The sequence below is a fragment of the Typha latifolia genome, chromosome 8 (genome assembly GCF_019914945.1).
Source record: "Typha latifolia isolate L0001 chromosome 8, TyphaL0001v2, whole genome shotgun sequence".
NCBI lineage: Eukaryota > Viridiplantae > Streptophyta > Magnoliopsida > Poales > Typhaceae > Typha > Typha latifolia.
Genome location: NC_133093.1, coordinates 9,162,478 through 9,184,266, shown reverse-complemented (window position 1 = coordinate 9,184,266; position 21,789 = coordinate 9,162,478). Strand labels below are relative to the sequence as shown.

Below are 21,789 nucleotides of genomic sequence, written 5' to 3'. Positions count from 1 at the left end.
ACATTTTTTTTCTTTTTTCTTTTTTGTAGCTATATGTTAAAAAAAATATAAAGCATTTAAACCAACACTGAAGCTATTATCATACCAAACTCAATAGTCAAATCATATAGCTACTATGAGTACGCCACACTAGAATAAGAGGTTTATATTGAGTCTATCATAATTGTAGTGGATTCAAACCAACACTGAAGCTCAACACGATGAGCTATCGTAGCAAATCTAATGAGAATAAGGTTTGTGACAAATCTTATGCCTAAGGAAGGTCTCATCGGCGGGAGGTCATTGACAGAGGCGATGGAGGCTTAGAGAGGAAGAGAATGGGCAAAGAAGTAAGAGAAGGAAAAAAGATCAAAAAATTATTACTAAGATGGAGGAGAGGAGAGAAAACCCATCGATATCAGCTCTGGCAGTGAAAATTTCAGAAACCCTACCAAACCTCGGCACACTTCTAAAGAATTTAATAGATAAAATAAACTATAAAAATGCACTTACTTAAGAGCAATGTATGAACAAAAATTAATATTTTAATTATCAATTAACTTTTGTGGTTTCTATGTAAAAATAAGGTTTCAAGGGAGTCCATGAAAAAAAAAAAATTCCTTTACGCATCTTATGTTTTAAACGGTGTATACATAACTATCAACTTTATAAGGGTGTATACATACAAAATGCCCTTCCTTTTGTTGGGGTTTGTTCCGTCTTTACGTGATAGTGGAGATGTTGGAATAGCACACGGTATTGACCTCCTTTTCTTCTATCCCCAATGAGCTAACGACTAATGCCTTCGTCCACTAACTCCCTTGTCAATGGCTTAGCTTTAATTAGACTCCCATTAATGTCGATCGATTAGTAGATTTAAAATTATAATTTGTAGCTCTCTCTCTCTCTCTCTCTCTCTCTCTCTCTCTCTCTCTCTCTCTCTCTCTCTCTCTCCCCTAAAGCTTTTGCTTGATCTAAAATTTATGAGTGGTTCCAATATTTATATCAACTTTTATTTTCACTTACTTTTGGCTCTAAATAGCTAAACATGAAATATAAGAAATAAAGAAACAATATATGGAGAGTCGTTGGTGTGAACGCAAGGTTACTAGTCCAACAGCCTATAATTTCTTTGTAATTTAAATAGAAGCATATGTGGAAAAGTAAACGTCGACTGTATGCTGTGTTGTGTTGACTTGCAACTTTGGCTACCTCAAATTTATAATACAGCCTTCATATACGGTTACTTTTGATTAGTAACTAAAAAGTTTCAATAGAGATTGTTAATCTAATGGTAAATTGAATGAGAATCCAAACAAAAAAAGACAGCATGAATCCACAACTAAAAGAAGAGAAAGATGGCTTTATATTTCTAACACGATCAAAATAGCTTCCATGGAGATCTCAAAAATCAAATTAAGATTGTAATTTTTTGTGTTAAGTATAGTTTGTCATTATGTCTTTTTGCCTAAACTAAAATTATTCTATCCCTCTGTATTGAACAAAAAAAAAAAAACTCGAACTAGTTTATATAGTTACGACTAAAGTAAAATCGTTAAATTTTTTATCGAACTTAACTAAATATATTTAAATTACTAAAATACTAGTAACTAGCTTCACTTCAACTGCTCCACTCTTGTCGGAAACTAACCCGGTGCTCTCTCTCCCCTCCCTCCTCCACCTAGCGAGAGGAGGTTCATTTTCTTTATTATCATTTGTTAGGTAAAAAAGAATATTTTAATTCATAGAATATAGAAAATTGGAGTAAAATATTAAACTAAATTTAAGAATTATTTGTGCAAATTTGGCACAGTCGACTAGGCCAACTTCAGTTTTCGTGTGTTGACCCAAAAAAGGATCGACAGGCCAATTTGCTAGGGTTATTGATTCTTAAGAAGAATATCCAATCTCTCACAATTATAAAATAGATAAACAGAAAGATAGCTTGTTCCAATCCAATACATAAGGCCGACGACGGTGTGTGAATCCCCCTTTCCTCAATATTTGAAGTTGAAATAGGAGCCGAGCCGCAAATGCCAATGCTATTTCCTATTTGGTTTGCAATATATCATCTATTTTGGGCCTAAAATTGCAAACGACAAGCTCAAGGTTGAGTTGGCCCACCACACGTTTTGCTGACCGTTTGACCTTGAAGTCGTCATTTGCACGCGCACGTACGCCAGTGTGCATGTATTTGGACATGCCATATCCAAGAGAGGGATCCACATCATCCATGCATGACCCCCAGCACCATGGTCTTTTCTGTTATTATGTATGTATGTATGTATGTATGGATGGATGGATGGATGGCATGGTGAGTGCCATTAAATTAATTGATCATAAATTCGCATGAAACATTGCATGAAATTTTTATCAATCATAAAAATAAAAAATAAAAAAATAAAAGCTGGTTAATTGGCATGGGATTGGGCAGCCGTGATTGGCTGCCAAAGCAGTCAAAACATATTGATTTGACAGCCAATGGAAGGCTGCCAAGTACCCTAAGTCAACTTTTTTATTTTCCCGTACCAAATGCCGAGAGAAATGATAAATAATTTGTGGGTCCCGAAAATTACCCTCCTCTCCTTCTCAGAAGCTGCCAATTGATCACGTTTCTGAATGGACTGCAATATAAATAAATACCCAAAGGGTGCAAGGGATCCTACAAGCTCTTAGATTACAAGGCAAGAAGAGGAGGAAGAAGACGGAGGAGTGAGAGTTTTCTCTCTATAGAATTTTCCAAGATGGTGAGAGCTCCTTGCTGTGAGAAGATGGGACTAAAGAAGGGCCCATGGACACAAGAAGAAGACCAGATACTCGTTTCTTTCATCCAGGAACATGGCCATGGCAATTGGCGAGCTCTACCGAAGCAAGCTGGTACGTATCAATCCATTAATCACTTGTTATCATCACTATCTTTGATGGGTCTTCAATCTATAGCTCTAAATTTTTAATCTTATCTGGTGTTTAAATCTCCAGGTTTGCTGCGATGTGGGAAGAGTTGCAGGCTTAGATGGATGAACTACCTGCGGCCGGACATTAAGCGCGGCAATTTTACCAGGGAGGAAGAAGAAGCAATCATTAACTTGCATGAATCGCTTGGAAACAGGTACAGGAGGATTAAACTTCTATTTATTTTTTTTAATTTTTAAATTCATTTCATCTCCTTTTTCTATCACTTTTGTTTTTAATAAAATATCAGTTTGAGGCTAAGGAAACTTTTATTAATGCGATTGTACCTTCACTGAGAGTAATCAAAGTTGATAACAAGATTAGATTCTGTTTACTGTGCAGATATCTTATAAGAATTTTCTTTTCATCTTGTCTTTAGGTGGTCAGCAATCGCAGCAAGGCTGCCCGGTCGAACAGACAACGAGATCAAGAATGTGTGGCACACCCACTTGAAGAAGAGGTTCACTTCAATTCAAAATTCTCATGAATCAAAGAGAAAGAGCAAGACTGAATCGAAACCGACCAACAAACACCAGAGTTTCGATAGTGAATTGATCATGGCAGCAACCTCAGAGCAATCATTCAGTGACTTCTCCTCAGAAGCAGAATCATCTATGGTGACAGGAGAGAATTATATCAGTGTCAGTGCCAAAGAAGAGAGCTTCTCTTCTCAAGAATTTACAGAGATTGATGATAGTTTTTGGTCAGAGGCATTGTCGATCGATAACTACGAGACCCAAATGGATTTTAATGCGTCGGAAGCTCCTTCTGTCGATCGAAATGGTGAATTTTTCGGGTCTTTCAGCTCATCAATCAGTGATGACACAGACTTTTGGCTAAGGCTCTTCCTGGAAGCTGGACAAATGAAGGATTTGCAGCAAATTTAACCACTTTCAAGGGTGATTAAATGAGTTAAAATCTCAATATAGGCAAAGCGAATTTTTAACTTCACACTTATTTTTATTTTTTATCTTACAAATTCTTTATCCTCCTTGGCTAATTAATCTAATCTGAAGAGATTTACTGAATCAAGAAGAGACATTGGTGGATTGGACTTGGTTAGAAAGGCAAAAAGCACAAAGCTGCATTAGCTTTGGAATTTTGTATACATCCATTGCACTTTATTTGTATAGAAGAGAAAAGTGTTTGGGTGATTCAAATTGCAAATCTTTGTAACTTCCATGATAGTCAAAAGAAAATATGTCTATCAGCATAACTTTATGACTTTATATATGATCTTGAAATACCCTGTGGACTTCTGCTTCAGTTTTCCTCATCCTCGCTTATTCGCCGTAAAATTCACATACACACAACCGCAAGCACGACAAAATTTGAAGATTTTATAGAATTGTGTCACCCCATAAGTTCCTATTAATCTTTACTTAGTTCTCACTTGTTACAATGACAAGCATTACATGGCAGGTCAAAAATAGCAGGACTGGCTTAGTCAACCAATAGGTTAAGTCTAGAGCTTTCCAAGCTTCAATGAAGTGGCAATTAAAATATCCATTAGTTTACTATAATTAAAGCATCTGTTACTCGTTCAAACATGATTATATATGATACGGTGCTAAGCACAGACAAACAACTCTTTAATATATCTTAATAAGAAAGGAAAAGCAATCAAACTCAGGGTACAGATGAAGAGAAATTTGGGAAGGATTAATAAAAGATTAATAGACTTGTTATTGTTAGGCTACCTCTGTAACGCAGTAAACGCCACTCCATATCTTATATGTTAAGATACGTGTGCTAATTTCTCATCTTTGATCATATATTATATTTAAACTTGGAGAACTGACTATTCTACCAACCTTTACCCAGTAATATTTTCACCATGCTGTTTGACAGAGTTGTTCATATATAAATTAATCAGAAAGAAATATGCAACTATGACAATGGAAAAGATTAATCATCTAGAAACGGATTAACTAACTTAGTAATTATATAAAGTTGCATGAGTTCCAAATTAAGGACTAGGATGGAACTAAATGGCTAACTTACTCTTCTCTTTTCCAAACAGTAAAAAGTGTTTACTGACGTAGAAACAAACACAAGTTTGTGAATCCATAAACCGCTCACTTGTACTGTTCAAATAGTCTTAGATTTTGTAATGTTTGCCAGCTTAGATGATTATCCAGTCATCTACTGCCCACTGTTGTCATGATATATATGTCTGACAGCGAGTTTTTGGCTACGCGGTGCAAAGAATTAATAACTACAGACAGCTGCAGTTGATCAATGTAAATAATAGTGAAAAGGGACAGGCAAAGCATGATTAAAATAATTGTTCTTCCCGTTGCATGGCTCGGTCACATCACATGTGCATTAGTTTCAGACTAGTTCTTGGAGGAATTGGTATGGCTGCATTCAGATTTAGTAAAGATGAAAGCTTATAGTTAGCAGAGGAGAAGGCCAAGAAGCTGGGTCAAAGTTCTCAATGCAGCCATACTAATTGCTCATAAATCTTTTACATAGTAATTGTTAACACGAGCTCTATCCGTTGGACATGGAAATCTTTCACTCGATTAATCGGTCAACGAAGAACACAAGAGTTTCTTTTTTCAAAATTATCAAATAGTCTCAAAGATCAATCAGTTGAGGCTGTAAGCTCTCATCTCTTCACCAATGTAAAGAATTTTTCCACCACACATGGAACAGCCACTTACCTTTATTAATGCACATCTAGGATAAGATCTAGCACCATTTATTTATAAACTTGGACGCATAATTTTGACCACCACAAAAAGCACAAATGAAGGGATAAACTTTTAAGTTACTAAAAAGTATTATATATATTTTCTGCTTTAATCGTTGTTTCATGGTCGTCTAGCTAATATTATATTTACATTCTGTGCAATTTGCAACCGTCCTATTAATTTTCTAATAGAGAACAACTTCAAATCAATCTTTTCTGCAGATTGTCATTTTCCATGTATGGCTGCTCCTCATTATCTAACCCATAATGGAATAAATGCACTAAAACCATGTCCATATATAAGAAAGGATTCATATAACAAATTGTCTGTATAATTAAACTGATGGAAATTAACACCAACTCAATGGAGAATGTAAGAGATGCATTACAAAACTAGTGTTGTAGAATTCAATGAGAGTTGCTAATTATTGCAAGAATAATAAGATCATCAAAATAACTTCTCTGATGGTGAGACTTTAATTTGTCTGTAATGTTCAGCTTAAAGACCAAATCAGCTGCTTCAATGCCACTGGTTTTATAACACCAAGTCAAATTCCATTGCCTGTCTTCTTCATGAAAGAGAATTTTATTATAAGCTCATCGTTGCTCTGATGTTTACCTAATTCACACTTTCGCTATCAATATGAAATCAATTACCGCATAATTTTATACCGGTTGTTGAAGAGAAAATATATCATATATTGACTGGATAACAATTAGTCCAAGAACGCGCAAAATAATATCCAAAAGGAAAAGTGGGCAAACCGCGTAAAAATGTTATTTGTCTTAGTTCATGCTGCATGGCTTGATCCCTTTACGTACCTGAAAGAAGAAAAATTAAATATCTTGCATGCAACTTGCAGATATTCAGCTGGCCAGCAGTGCTGGAATGGGATACTTCTTGATGCAATTGGATTGTGTTTATACTCATCTGTCAGAATGAGTTGGATGTTCTATGTGGAATTTGCAAATGCTTCCAAATTTGCATCGGTAGATCATTCAAACCGAGAGAGAAATAATTCTCAAAGTAGATCATCTGCAACATAGTGGGGTCTCCCATTCTTGATCAATCTAGACTTCTCTGACATTAGCTTTCGCAGTGAGCTTTACCAAACAAATAATTTCTCAGAAAAAAAGTACAAATATAATCACAGATTGTTGTCATCATGAACAAAGTAAGAGTAGGATTATAAAATAATATAACTTATCAGGGCGATCGGCAATAAAGACGAGTTGATTTCAAAAAAACGGAAAGTACGTAGAGAATTCATGGTCAAAGTATGATTAGTTTTCTATCCCTTCTTTTTTTTTTTTTTTTTTGGAAACATTCTTGGTCAAGTTGTCCGAGTTGTCGTAAACTAATACAACGCTGTCGAAATCCAGGCTGTCGAGATTGTTTTTAAGAAAAAAAGTTGTCTGTGTGTGTATAAGTTTTAACCACAGTTGAAATGCTATCGCTCGCCCCCAGCTAAATCTTTGAGATTGCTAATGGCCAAGAACTTGGTTGTCGAGATCTAGACATTGTAATCCCGAAGAGATTCTCCTTTACACTCGCAGACAACCAAATCCGTTATGCTTACAAGATTTTTTGTTCTTTTTTGATGTCCCTATCTGCCAGTACGAAAAAGCATGTCTTCTGCCGAATTAATTTTAAATTAGGATCTATCCGGAATACTTTTCAGTTTGTTCTTATTATCATCCACATCAATCCACTCTTGTATTTTACTTTTAATAACTCAAAAACAGCTTTATATTTGGTTTCTTAACCAAATGTACATAAGTTAATTTAACTGTAAATGTAAAATGGTACTCCTAAGGTAAAAGTTATCTCATATTTTGAAGTTAAATGAGAAATATTTTTGATATTTTTTATAGATAACAAGTTATTTCCTATTTCATCGTGTTGTCAGGTGAAAGTTAAAGCTACCGTGTTTTTGATGCACTAAAGGAAAAATATAAAAATTGGATGATAAATATAGAGTGTTATTTTTAATAAATTCTCTCTTAAATTCTCATGAGCTACTAACTTATTATGAAACAACCACTCGATTTTAGAAAGTTAGAAGAGTACCCAGGGACGAGGATGTCGATCGTTGGTGGGTTAACTAGGAACAATGGCACGAGGAACGACCCAGAGCTTAAATTAGCTAAAAGATAGTGAGATTTAATTGCTTTTATATGATTGCCGTGACCATATCTAACTTTTGAAAAAGCTTACGATGAAACAAGCTTCAATCCTTGAGATTTTCTGAGAAGTAGCAAACTTTTTCTATTTGTTGGCCTCCTGGTTGAGTTGGGTACATGACCAGCACTCTAATTCACTTTTCTGAGTCAAAAGTAGGAAACTTTTAGAAAGTAGCAAATTGTACAAATAAAATAGTTCATCGTCGTAGTGTCGTACAGAACTATCGGCTCGGCTCTTCATACTATTCCATGTTTTTGCCGTAGTGTTAGCTACCTTCTGGAATGCTCACAATTAAAACTAATTCAAGCACATGAAACTTATGAGTTCAAGCTTTTGCTCGACAGGGCTTTAAAATTACCTTCTGTTATTCCGAGCTAGTAGCCAATATGAATAGAGATTTATCGGTGAAGAATCCTACATGAATCTGTATAAATATATTCCACCTAATCTCAAGTTTTAGAAAAAAATTAAGCAAATGATAAAATAATCTCATTTTAATATTATTTTTTTTCATCAATCTGTACTTTGTTATCCTATCCACATAAACAAATATGATTAACAAAACTCTATTATCCTGCATGAAAGAGAAAATTTAACCCTCATTCTGAACCAATTAATTTTAAGAAAGCAATAAATATTTTACTCATTGTACTGTAAACGGATGATGGAAAAATAGGACAGTCTGCAAAACTTCACACTGAAACAGTTGCTAACAAGTCCAATAGTAATTAGAAAAGCCAAGTGAAACGAGTAACAGGTTCAGGAGATGCAACTCTTGTCTGTGTCAATGTCTCTAGAGAAGCAAATATAGTTTATTCAACATTATACCAATTTAAGCCTCAAAAGTTTGCGCCAATCGACTGCTCTAGAAGTGTCACAAAAAGCACATTCAAGAGAGGCAAGAGTATGCTAGAGCCTTCTCCTCAGCTAACTCTTGCGCAGTCGCATCAATCTTCTTCCTTGAGAACTCATCAATTGGAAGACCTGTAATAATTTAAAGGAAAAGGTCAGGTACTAGACGAAATCACAGCACCTACTTAATCCAAGTAAGATAGATAACAAGAAAGTACTTTACACCCTCATTAACAAAGCTACCAATTATAAAAGAAAGCCAACACGAAACATTCACAAGATCATCTGCAGATATTGTGTTAAACATTAGGGAAAGAAATGGAATTTATAACTTGGAATAACAAAGACTATATTTGAATCTCCTCTCCCATATCATGAAGTGAAGCAAGCAACAGTAAATAAAGGTATCATCGTCACAAACATAAGTTCTGATCATGAATAGACAATATCATCAAGAAACCTCAAGCCACTTTGATTTTAGGTAACCCACTAGTTTGTCATAAAACAACTGGCACTTTTAAAGAGAACAAAATTAAACAGCTTCTATAGAAACCAAGGCAAAAGAGCATCTATACAAAATTAAGTTTTAGGCATCTTTGATCCATATCAGTCCTTCAGTGCCATGAGACGCCTACTGGAAATGGTATAGACATATTCTCTGTACACTAATTAAAAAATTGGAAAATGAAACGTGCACAAGGAACTTGAGATGCTAAGCCCCTTATAACCAGTACAACTGTAGATATTCAAATATTATGAGCATACCTTGAACAATTGTCCACTCTCCATTACGACAAGTCACAGGGAAAGAGTAGATTAGCCCAGCTGGTACATCATATGAACCGTCGGAATACACACCCATGGAAACCCATGTTCCCTGTGAGCAAACGTTGAAAGATCAAGAATCTTCTATGAAACAAGATAGTAATGCAAAAGGAGATTTGGGTACTAGTGATTACCTCAGGAGTTCCAAGAACCCAATCACGTATGTGATCACAAGCAGCACTAGCAGCAGATAAAGCACTGGAAAGTTTTCTTGCTTTAATGATTGCAGCACCACGTTGTTGCACAATGGTTATAAATTCTCCCTTCAACCTGTCTCAGGGAAATAGCAAGTCAATTACCTTCTTCAGATATAAGACACTACTAGCATTTATATACAACATTCCATGCATACCCCACTTACCATTCATCATCAGCAACAAGTTCACGAACAGGCTTTTCCCCACTTGGAGTATTTACTGTTGCATGGTTTACATCAGGATACTGAGTAGAAGAATGATTGCCCCAGATGATTACATTCTTCACATCGCTAACTTGAAAGTTAAGCCTCTCAGAAATCTGACCAAGTGCCCTATTATGGTCTAGCCGTGTCAAGCAACTTATGTTTTTCTCAGGAATTGATGGAGCAAACTCCTTCAAGATCAGCGCATTGGTGTTTGCAGGATTAGCAACAACCAGAACCTGCAGTAATACATCATTAGATTTCAAGGAATTAATCCAAAGCAGTCATAAAAATATCATATAACTAGACATGTACCAATAGATATTGCACAAGCAGCATTTTTGAACGGGGAGAATTTTAAGGAGCATGATTGCTGCTTTCAATTCAGAGCACATTGATGCTACAACAATGAAATAGCCCCACAAAACCCAACAATGCATAAGAAAAGTGTCCTTCCACAGTGTAAATAATATATAGTATGCACTTCAGTTTACTAGAATTTGAAACAGAAATACAGAGTGTAATTTTCAGGCTTCACACCTTGCAATTTGGAGCTGCATGTTTTTCAAGGGCAGAGGCTTGGGATTTATATATTGATACATTTTTTGACATGACATCTTTCCTTTCCATCCCTTCCTTCCTGGGGAATCCACCAACCATAACAGCTACATTTACCCCAGTGCAGGCCTCTACGGCATCAGTTGTTGCGACAACTCCTATAGTAGTATTTGAAAATTTCAATTAAACATAAACCGATGATACCCATATCAAGTGAATCTTAATATATCTCTAAGGAAGAGGAAGGAAAATGATGATCAATACCCTTAAGTAGAGGAAATGCAGCATCAACTAACTCCATTTTAACTCCATTAAGAGCTTCTGCAGCTGGTGGAATATCCAGCATATGCAAAATAACAGGCTGGTCTGGACCCAACATCACTCCCCTAGCAATCATAGGGACCAGCGCATATCCAATTTGTCCTGCAAAATAGCAAAGAAAGTCAAATCTGCTGCATCTTGAAGATTTAAATATAAAAAATATCAGTCATGTAATCCGGAGGAAAAGGCAGGTCTGTGAAATCAACAGGATGCGAGAAGTAACTGTTCAAATTGAACAACAGAAATCTTCATTTTTCACCAAGAAGAGAATGCATGAGCTACAACAAAACAACAAGAAGTTGCATTTAAAATAATAACACCCAAATAATGAACTTTTCATGTTGCCAAAACCAAGGACGGTCAAGCCATGACATGGCCCTTACCGACTACCGGTCGGCACGGCACATGCCGCGGCACTTGCCGGCCATGCCGCAAGAAAGGGAGAGAAAAAGAGGAGGGAGACTAACAATGTTTCACCCTTCATCATCGTCATTGCTACTAACCTTGTTGTCGCCCGTCACTAGCATGCCCAAGGTCACCAATGCAGGCGCTTGATCCTTAACTTAAGTTTTTCTTCGAAATCGACCCAACTCGAGTTATCTTCCTTAGGGGTGGCAAAATTTAACCTGACCGATAACCCGACACAATAATCCGGCTCTTAATCGGGTTTGGGTTTAATGTATTCGGATTTAGGTCGTAAACAGGTCAGCCCACCTAACCCGTTAAGTAATCGAGTCGTGTTCGAGTTTATACTATAGACCCATTTAAGTATACGGACCAAGTCGGGTCGCGAACCCGTCAATCTATTATATATATACAAAGTAACTAAAAACCCTACCCTAAATTCCTAAATCCTAACCCACCTTCTCAATCTCTCCCGCCACCTCATCCTTTAAAAAGGGAAAAAAAATTCTCCCCCATCTCTCTCCAATCTCTCCAACTGTGACCATCTGCCGCCTGCCATGATGCCTTTGTCCTAGTCTCCGCCTGCCATCGCCTCTGTTACCTCTCACTCTCCTCTCTGGTAGTTCATCAAGAGCAAAGGTCGGGTCGAGACGTGAATCCATCATCCTATTATATATATATATATATATATATATATATATATATATATATATATATAAAGTAATTGAAAATCCTACCCTAAATTCCTAAAGCCTAACCCACCTTCTCAATCTCTCCCACCACCTCATCCTCTTAAAAGAAAAAAAAAGATTCGCCCCATCTCTCTCCAATCTCTCCAACCGTGACCATCTGCCGCCTACCGTGATGCTTTTGTCCCCGTCTCTACCTGCCATCGCCTCTATTACCTCTCACTCTCCTCTCCGGCAGTTCATCAGGAGCAATCTCCTCTCCGACGACATCCCCGCCCTCCCCTCCTCCTCTGGCTACCTTTCACTCTTTTCCAACCACATCTCCGACCGCACCGACCGAGTCCTTCCTTGCCTCACATCTCGTCTTCCTTGGCAAATCCCGAGATTTGGGGGATGCTAGAGGAACATCCTCCTCTCCAGCATCATCCCCCCTCTTCTCTCTGCTACATTTACTCTCCTCCAACTACCTCTCCGTCTCCGACCGCACCAATTGCCTCTCACGCATTGTCTTCCTCGACAAATCTGAAGCTCATTGCCGTGGGAGCTAGCTCCAAAAGCCTTGCCTCCATTGATACCTCAATCTCTGCTGCCGCTTCACCAACTCTAACGATGCCTCCTCCCCTACCAAAAGCTGAGCCAACTGAATTTATTTTTACTAAATATTCTCATAATATTATAAATCCCCTAGATTTGTGTAATTGTGTGATATTTTTGTCTTTGTAAATGGGTGTTGATGTGTAACAAGTTAAATGGGTGTAAATGAGTTAAATGGGTTGTATAGATGAGTAAACTGGGTCGTATCAGGTTAAATAAGTTGAATAAAAAATATAACCTGTTTATTAAACGGGTCATGTCTGGTTAAACGAGTTGTATAAAAAATATAATCCGTTTATTAAATGGGTTAAACGGGTCATGTCGTATTACCCATTTAATAAATGGGTTGTGTTCGTGTTAGTATTATCTTGAATCGACCTGAGGTCCTAAACCCGACCCAAACCTGGCTAACCCGACCCGATTGTCACCCATAATTTTCCCCCTAGAGCCAAGGGCTAGAGCATCCGGGTCGGAGAGATTGGTGCCTTCATCGGCAATCTTTGGCTCGCTTGCGACGGATGACGACAAGGTCGGCGATTATGGCGAGCAACTAAAAGTAAACCGCTGCTAGGATGGGTGCTGTGTGGCAACCCTCGCGCCACATGCCAGTACGCCGCCGGCATGGCAAGTGTCGACCGACACGGCCATCGTAGGCCAAAACACTATTCTATAAATCAAGTTCAATAAAACAAATACTATTCAATGATTATTTCATGCCACTAACGTTATTATAACTTTATAACACAATTTGCAAAAATTAGGCTTTTACTAATGATACACAAAAGAGCTCGTAGGTAAAAACAACCTGCAGCATAAAAGAAAACAAATACAAAGGGAGAATGGCTTAACTTATGATCATGAAGATATTGCCTCTCAAAGAACATAAATAAGGATTATAGATGACAATGCAAATACATTTGGCCTTAACTTGTGGTCATGAAGGTATTATCTCCCAAAGAACATTAATACGGGATTATAGCATAATACCAGGAGTCGCAAATGGGTTGGATAATATCCGATCAGACCCAGTTCCTTTTCTGAAAAGTATAATATAAGTAGAAAATTTTGCTGAGTCAAATCTTGATAAGGATATATAACACCTAGATATGGATCTAGACATAGATCTGGGTTCGAATTTGGGTATCAATTTATCTACAAATATATAACTTGAATCAACTAGTATTTAAAATATTCTCAAGATTCCAAACTCTCCTAATCTATCTATGTTTAAATCTTTCCTCTACCATAATCCACATTCCACTATTTAAAATGGATTCCGGTAGGTATTCAAATATATGTTTATCTGTCAATATATAACAATTATTTATTAGGATATTGCATATCCTCAAGCTTCCTAACTCTTACAATCCTCAAACTTTGGATATGTTTAGATGCAATCATCTTTAAATTCATCAAAATTTTGCCTTTATTTGTTTCTATATCAAATTTGTATCTCGAATCTTGTTTGTATCTAAATTCATTTAAGATCCAATTTATATTTGCATCCGTTTAGTATATGGTCTTACATATTGCTATCTGTTTAGTATATGCATCCAAAGCATAAGTACGGATATAGATATGGGTTGACAATTATCTGATTCATATTCGATCCATTTTCACCACTACATAATGGTGTCACGAAACTATGAAATTGAAGGTCAACAAGTTTATAAGTAAATATTTACAATACAAATCCACAGACATTGAGGTAAAAGTTTCTGCAGGGACTGACTGATCTGTATGAATTATTATTAAACAAAGCGACAATGTCGCCGGGTGTGTATTTTCAGGCTTACCCACATGTCCTGGTGCCATGGGTTGGTCATAGAACAAACCACTCAATATTCCTTCCAGCGAATCATTGGCAGAAAAGTAGTGCACTAGAAAACTTTTAACGATAAATTTATAAATACTACATAAGAAAAGATAGACCCACAAATTCTCTTTCAGATGGACATAAAATTCACTATAGTACCAAACAACGACAAGGTGGACAGCATGCTGTGAAACATAATCCATAAAACATACTCCAAACTTATTTACGAACATAGAGAATAATTGTTCAAAATCAAAGTACCTAGGTAGGTTTTGTGTGTCCGAACATAAGATCCAAACAAGATTTCAATTAGTAGTAAAGGTACAATCAATTGGCTAAACTTATCTTATTTCTTTTCACAAAGTCAGTGGAAACTAAAATTGACCAAAGGAGATATAGACCTAGCAAGACTACAGATAGCTCAATTTTCAAATGAAAAAAGAAGTCAAATAGAAAATAAAATACTCTAAAAAGTCTAAACCCTTAATCGATGATGAAAGCCACATAGTAAGATGGACAACTTTAAAGGGTTCCTACTTCAGCGAGCCAAGCTCATTAATTTAACCAGCTTCTTAAGTCAAGCACTATATATTCAAGGACCATCATATCAAATGATGGATTCACTGAAATAGACCGATCCTTAGAAGAACGCAGGACAGTCCAAAGGCTACACATATTTTTGCCTCCAAGATCCGAATCAGACCTCAAAACCCTAACTTTCAACCAGATCTGAAACAGATCATCGGATCGACTAGAAAACTAATATATAATAATAGGATACACAAACATGAAGCGGATCTGCTCAGATCTTGATCAGATCTAAGAAACATCGATCAAATCGTTCAAAGAACTAACCATCGGTCACAAGAATACATAAGATGGATCTAGAGATGGATCGATACCTGCGGCTCCGGTGACGAGAACACGGACGGGATCCTTCGCCATCGGTGGATAGAAGAAGAAGATTCTAGAAGAGTAAAACGAGTGAGAGAAATGAACTGAGCCGACCTGTGGCTCTGGACAAGATTATATTTATATATAGAAAGAGGCAAGCGCAGGGGCCGTTTACTTTGGGGGTACGGGGAAACGGTATGCGATGTGAACTCAAGCGGGAATCGGGAAACGTCACAGAGGAAACGGTGATTTCGTTCTTTAGTCTGGGCTTTTGGGGGCTACTCGAGTAAAAGCCCGTGGGCTATTTGCCCACCCATGAAAGTATATATCTCTCTCCAAAAAGATTTTCTTAGTTGAATATTTTCCTACGTGGATAATAAATAAGAGAAAAGGCTGTGTATTTATTGCAATATTTACACGTGTGTCAAGCTCTTAAATCTCCCACTAAAACTTCACACATGGACTACCCTCTCACCTTAACCTCAGGAAAATTTTGCTACGTAGATCATGCACTTATACTCTTCTTTCAAACGCTTGGCACCTATAACCATACGTGGCGACGCGAGTCCGTCTCCCACCACTCTCGATGCCAAATAAGATTCCTACCCCTCCTATAATTATAAATACCATCCTATTGCTAGCTACCTTTCCTTTGTAGTAGCCATGGCAGCTTCTAAGTTCTCTTGGCTCTCCTTCTCTTTGGGCTTGCTTCTCCTCTGTGGCGTCTCCGAGGAGACGCAGACCGGGCGGTGCCGCATCGACTCGCTCGATGCCCTCGAGCCGAATCGCCGCGTCGAGTCGGAAGCCGGCGTCACCGAGTACTACGACGAGAACAGCGACCAGCTCCAGTGCGCTGGCGTCTCCGTCATGCGCGAGAGGATCGAGCCGAACGGCCTCCTCTTGCCTTCCTACTCCAATTCCCCTCGCCTTGTCTACATTCTCCAAGGCTTGTTATAATTAATTCCTACCTCATTTTGTAATTACATCGAGGCTCCTGAATTATTGCTAATTTTCAGTAAATCGTTATGGGAAGAAAAGTAATTAAGAGGGTGAAAATATAATATTTCTAAGAAATTTAAAAAGTTTTGCTGTTAATTTTTGTGATGGCATGCATGCAGGTAGGGGCATCACTGGAGTAGTGATTCCTGGATGCCCAGAGTCGTATCAGCAGTCCGGCGGGCGAAGATTTGGAGGAAGGGAAGGAGATGAAGAAGAAGAAGAAGAAGAAGAAGAGCGTGATCAGAGCTTCCAAGACGAGCACCAGAAGATCCAGCACTTCCGGCAGGGCGACGTCCTCGTATTGCCGGCCGGAGTGGCGCACTGGTGCTACAACGATGGCAGGAGCCCGGTCACCGCGGTCACTGTCTTCGACACCAGCAATAGCGCCAACCAGCTCGATGCCACTCACAGGGTAAACCTTTACGATATATTCAATTGATTATCTGGGTAATATTATTAAAAAAAACACCCTACGTTTTGTTTTTGTTATCATTCACACATGTCATACTTTATTTCTAATTATCATTATGGTTATACAGATTATTTTCTTGCAAACGATAAGATCTTTTCCTATAATCTTAAAGGTTAAATGGGACACCTCTGAAGTATTTTAATTTTTTCAAATAATGAAACATTCTCCGATGCATCAGCTGTTCTATGTTAAAATTAATTAGGGGCTTTTTTACTCTAGACTTTAAAAGTAAAATATAGAGTTGAATAATAAATAATCTTACAATAGAGTGTGAATGTGAATGATAATAAAGATAGAATGTAGGGATGTTTCTTTTTTTAAAAATTAATTAATTATCGTGAGAACTAAGGTATCCTATAATATCAAAGCTTATTGGTTAACCTGTATATTTCCTCTTATACATCACAGTCTTTTATTTGGAATATCTTTTAAAAGAAGAAAGTAAGGGAAGTTTTTAAGTTTTTGCATGGAGCTAGGTACTTACTTTAATATCTTTATGTAGCAATTCCTCCTTGCCGGGAGGAAGCAACAAGGGCAGCGGGGATCCTCCCGGACCTCCCGCCGCGGCGAGGAGAGCTCCGGGGATAACGTCTTCAGCGGTTTCGACGTGGAGCTGCTGGCCGAAGCCATCGGCGTGAGCCGGGAGACGGCGAGGAAGCTGCAGAGCCAAGATGACAACAGAGGGCACATAGTGAGGGTGGAGCGAGGGCTTGAGGTGCTAAGGCCAAGGCCGTCGAGGAGGGAGGAGGAAGAGGAAGAGGGGGGAAAGATGGCAGCTGTTAATGGGTTGGATGAAGCCATCTGCTCCATGAAGATGAGGGAAAACATCGGCGAGCCGTCGAAGGCCGATCTCTACATCCCCGGCGGCGGGAGGCTCACCGTCCTCAACAACCAGAAGCTCCCCATCCTTAGTTTGGTCCATTTGAGTGCTAATAGGGGAGTTCTCCAGAGGGTAAGAAAGAATAGTCAGCCCCCACACATTAATTTTAGTAAGTATATATGGTTTCTTATAGTTAAAAGAGTCAAATGTATAATTAGCAAACGAGAAAAGAAAATTAGCGACGTAACATATTTGTTAGAGAAGATCGGACTGTGGAGTCCTCGAGGAGGAGGTGCTTCTTCGCAATAAGATCGAAATACAGGGGGTGATATGCAAAACAACAATATCCAATCTAATTTCGATGCTTTAATTGCAGAACGCGATCTTAGCACCGCACTGGAACATCAACGCCCACGCCGTGGTCTTCGTGACCAGCGGCCGCGGCCGCCTGCAGATCGTGAGCAACCAAGGCAAGAACGCCTTCGACGGCGAGCTCCGGCAGGGCCAGCTCATCGTCGTGCCCCAGAACTTCGCGGTGTTGGCCCAGGCGAGATCGGACGGCTTCTCCTGGATCTCCTTCCAGACCAACGAGAACGCCATGAACTCCGCCGTCGTGGGCAAGACCTCGGCTCTCAGAGGAATCCCCGTCGACGTGCTCGTCAACTCGTATCGCATCTCGAGGGAGGAGGCGAAGAGTTTGAAGTTTAATAGGGGGCAAGAGATGGCGATCTTTTCTCCCAGGTCTTCTAAGGAGCGTGGATTTTGACGGACTTTGAGATGTTATATATATTATATATGTTTATGTTTACGTATTAAACTAAGTAGAGAGTCTAGTGTTGGGGATTATGTATGCATCTGAGATTAAATAAATAAATAAAGGATCACTGCACTAGCTCTTATATTTTTCTTCTTCACGATCTCTAAAATTAATTTAGAAAATAATATCGCTTGAATTATATCGGAGTCATGTATAGTTATGCCCCCTTTAGTTTGAAAACTTCGTCTATATTTGATATTAAAAAAAAAAATATAGTAAAATTTTAAGAAATAGCACTAGTTGGTCGCCCTTAAAATTTTAGTATCAATTAAATACATTATAGTATCAGAATACTGTTATAACAAGTATTTGTATATAATTAGAGATGTTGGCCATTTCTAATTAAAACTGTAAACTGCTTAAACGCCACACTAAATAGGTAGTGTGGATAATATTAAATATATAATACAACACAGTAGTAATCTCTAGTATTATTAATGTAAAAATAAAAGAAGAAGTGCACACATTTGATTCGGGTACTTCTTGAGTCTTAAGAATATTAAATATTTAAAGAAATTTGTTATGTAAGACTATTATCCAGCCCGTGGGCTTTGCAATGTAACCTTGCTAAGATCTTAGCCCAGTTACCATTGGGCTAATGATATTGTTGAGAAATAGGGAAAATCCATTGATACATATTAAGAAAAATTTACAAGATTACAGATATAATTGAAAGATGAAAAGGGAAACTGCAACAGTTGGGATAAAAAGCTACCTAATTTTTCCAAGATTTTTTTAAATATAAAGCCCAGTGATGCATTAATCTTCAGTATTTTGGGTTAGATTAGGATTTCTTATTCGTGCCAAGAGAGGCACAAGAGCTTCAAGTCCGAGTCTTAGTAATCACCTAGCAGATTTGAATCCGACCAGTCTCATTGAAAAATCCTCAGGTTATACATATCAACCACAGTTTATGAATACTTCTTATATATCCTATCATTTGAGGCTTTGAGCCTTTATCTCTGAGGTGCATTACTTGTATTTTTCTAAGTTTTCTTTAGCATCTATATCTTTTTTTTTATTACTCTTTTAATGAAATTAATGGAGAGCTATCTATGCTAAGGAGTTTAAAAGAAGAATTTTACATAGATCAAAGTGGTCTGGGTCTGCCGACCCAATGAAAGTATAGTGTGATCTAAGAGTCCCCTAGTCAACTGCCAAGTCAGCCGTTTGATTTGCCTCTCGAAACACATGCTAGATACGAATATTCTTGAATCCTCTCAGGAGACAAATACGATGCGTCTACTCGGTTCCTAATTTTCCATGAGCAATATTCCTTCCCCAAAAGGATCCTAGTTAGCACCAAGAAGTCCATTTCAAAGATGATGTCTGTTTGATAGCCCAAGCTTCCTCAAGGATGGCGGAGTCCTTTGCGCAAAGCTTTGAAGCTGCCAATAATAGATCCTTCGTTGGCGACTGCACCTGCACCACCTTGATACACATCCTGTATCGGGCGCCACCCACTTTCTTTTCTTTTCTTTTCTTTTCTTTTTTAAGAAAAAGGAGCGAACATCCATATCTTTGAACAGATATCTCACATCTCAATTAAGCAACCGAATCTATTTGTGCACTCGGTCCATGCTAAATAGAAACAGCAATCTCCTACAGCAAGTACTTGTCAGTCTGTGATTGGTTACGGGGAAATTCTTGTAGTTGGGGTTGCAGGAGATACGATCATACGATGCCATATTAAGTAGGCAAAAGTCGCTTATGCTGTGGGTCCGTGAAAGAGAATGGTGAGCTTGTAGACTAACTAATTATACTAAACGATTCTTTTGTTTAGTCTGGTTATATGCAATTTAACATGATATAATTTATTGAGAAAATTTATTGCTATACCCTTTATCGATATTTATTATTTGACCGTGCGTTTCATTTTTAATATTTTAAAAACACCATGAGTTATATAAAAATAGCTAAAAAAAATAGAAAATATTCCATTACTTTTGAAAATAAAAATATAAAATACCTTTCAAAATATAGTTCTCCATTTTTTACACTTTGCTTTAAAGTTATTCAATGATATTAAGGTTATTTAATATCTATAGTTATTTTAACTCGTCTATATGATAATATACTGTTAAGAAACAGTAAAATGTAGAAATTTTTAATAAAGTTTTAAATTAAGACCCATGGTGGGAGGATATGCCAAAATTAATGCTTGAGAGGATGACAGAATGGCTCCAGATGCATTGTGAGGCATGTAAAGCTTTGAAAACGATTAGTTCCTAATAGTCATATATGACTCGGGGGGTGTCCCCACTTCAATCTCTTTCAAAGAGAAAGCTAAAAATATTGAAGAAGACGTACACTATTGATAAGGTAAAACACGACAAACATAATTAGATATAAGTGTTTAGTCCCACGTTGAAGGAAAAAAAACAAGTTTATAGAGTGGAATAGTTCAGTTAGGTTCTAAAATTTGATGGCCTCTTTGTTTACTAGGGTTAAAACTTTTCTCCACAGATTTGGTAAATGGAACAACGGGAGCATTTTAATAGGAATTGATTTTGGTGAGGAGGTAAGTTGCCAACAGCAACAGCTCCTCTTCTAAAAATAAAAGAAGATCTCTCTTAATTGTGTAAAAAATTCTACCTATATATCTACAGATTTGGGTGATTTGCACAAAAATTAATAGGTTATTCAATTTCATTTTACCCATTGCAGATTTGTCTATCCTATAGATAAAAAAACTGAAGCTATCATCTCCTTTACTGCAGCATTAAATCTTTATTTTGTCCTTTCTAATTTATATATTTATACTTTTTCCATGGTAAACAGCATGCATCTTTTTTGGGAAAAGACGCTTAGTGTGGAGGGGAAAATCAAGTCTTTTGTAATTCTTTACTAGTTCTCTTCGCAGCAACAAACAAATAACAATAGATCTTCTCCTCTACACCAACAAACAGGTCTTTTCTTTTTCCTTGGTATTGTTCTTCTTTGAACTCTCTTATTCACCTCTCCAGTGAAAAATGTCTCAACAATAGCTATCTAGCAACTTACCTTTATTCGACTAAAAATATCAAGAGCAAATATTTTGGTCAAAGAGGTTAGTCTCATATCTCAAACTACAACCTTCATTATTGAGAGTCAGACTAAGACATAAACGAAAGGAAAGAAGTTTGTCGTGAAGTGAGAAAACTAATTTACTTTAGGAAGAACTGCTCAAATACAAAAGAGATAGGGCACAACATGAGGTTTTACACTATGCCTCCAAATGATGCAAACAATAAGTTTCTATTAAACTATCAACTCCACCACCCACCGCATCCGAATTATTTTATGATTATATGGACCCCCTTTTTGTATATATATATATATACATAGACTCTCACTTTGTACAAACAGATTCCTACCTTTGCATCTATAGATTCTTATTATATATATATATATTAATTCTATTTTGTATTTATAAATTCTCATTTTATACATATAAATGTGTAATGCATCTTGACCGAATCATTACTCTCAAAACACATGCGTTCTAAAGTGTACATTCGAATGGAGAATCCT

At 37.4% G+C, this 21,789-nt stretch overlaps 3 protein-coding genes across 3 annotated transcripts; 2 read left to right on the top strand and 1 right to left on the bottom strand.

Annotated features, from left to right (window-relative positions):
- The first annotated feature begins 2,641 nt into the window (after positions 1 to 2,641).
- Positions 2,642 to 4,177, top strand: LOC140794148 (transcription factor MYB4-like). Its single transcript, XM_073146035.1, has 3 exons — positions 2,642 to 2,856; positions 2,959 to 3,088; positions 3,311 to 4,177. Exons 1-3 carry the CDS (start codon positions 2,724 to 2,726, stop codon positions 3,816 to 3,818), a joined length of 771 nt encoding a protein of 256 aa, XP_073002136.1. The 5' UTR covers positions 2,642 to 2,723; the 3' UTR covers positions 3,819 to 4,177.
- Positions 4,178 to 8,520: 4,343 nt separating this feature from the next.
- On the bottom strand, positions 8,521 to 15,314 carry LOC140793380 (malate dehydrogenase). Its single transcript, XM_073144829.1, has 7 exons — positions 15,177 to 15,314; positions 10,714 to 10,872; positions 10,432 to 10,607; positions 9,853 to 10,130; positions 9,626 to 9,761; positions 9,432 to 9,543; positions 8,521 to 8,798 (listed from the first exon to the last, which is right to left on the bottom strand). The coding sequence occupies exons 1-7, from the start codon at positions 15,217 to 15,219 to the stop codon at positions 8,704 to 8,706; spliced, it is 999 nt and encodes a 332-aa protein (XP_073000930.1). The 5' UTR covers positions 15,220 to 15,314; the 3' UTR covers positions 8,521 to 8,703.
- A 503-nt stretch (positions 15,315 to 15,817) lies between these two features.
- On the top strand, positions 15,818 to 18,358 carry LOC140794178 (cocosin 1-like). Its single transcript, XM_073146087.1, has 4 exons — positions 15,818 to 16,114; positions 16,287 to 16,579; positions 17,142 to 17,591; positions 17,836 to 18,358. Exons 1-4 carry the CDS (start codon positions 15,832 to 15,834, stop codon positions 18,223 to 18,225), a joined length of 1,416 nt encoding a protein of 471 aa, XP_073002188.1. The 5' UTR covers positions 15,818 to 15,831; the 3' UTR covers positions 18,226 to 18,358.
- The last annotated feature ends 3,431 nt before the right edge of the window (positions 18,359 to 21,789 follow it).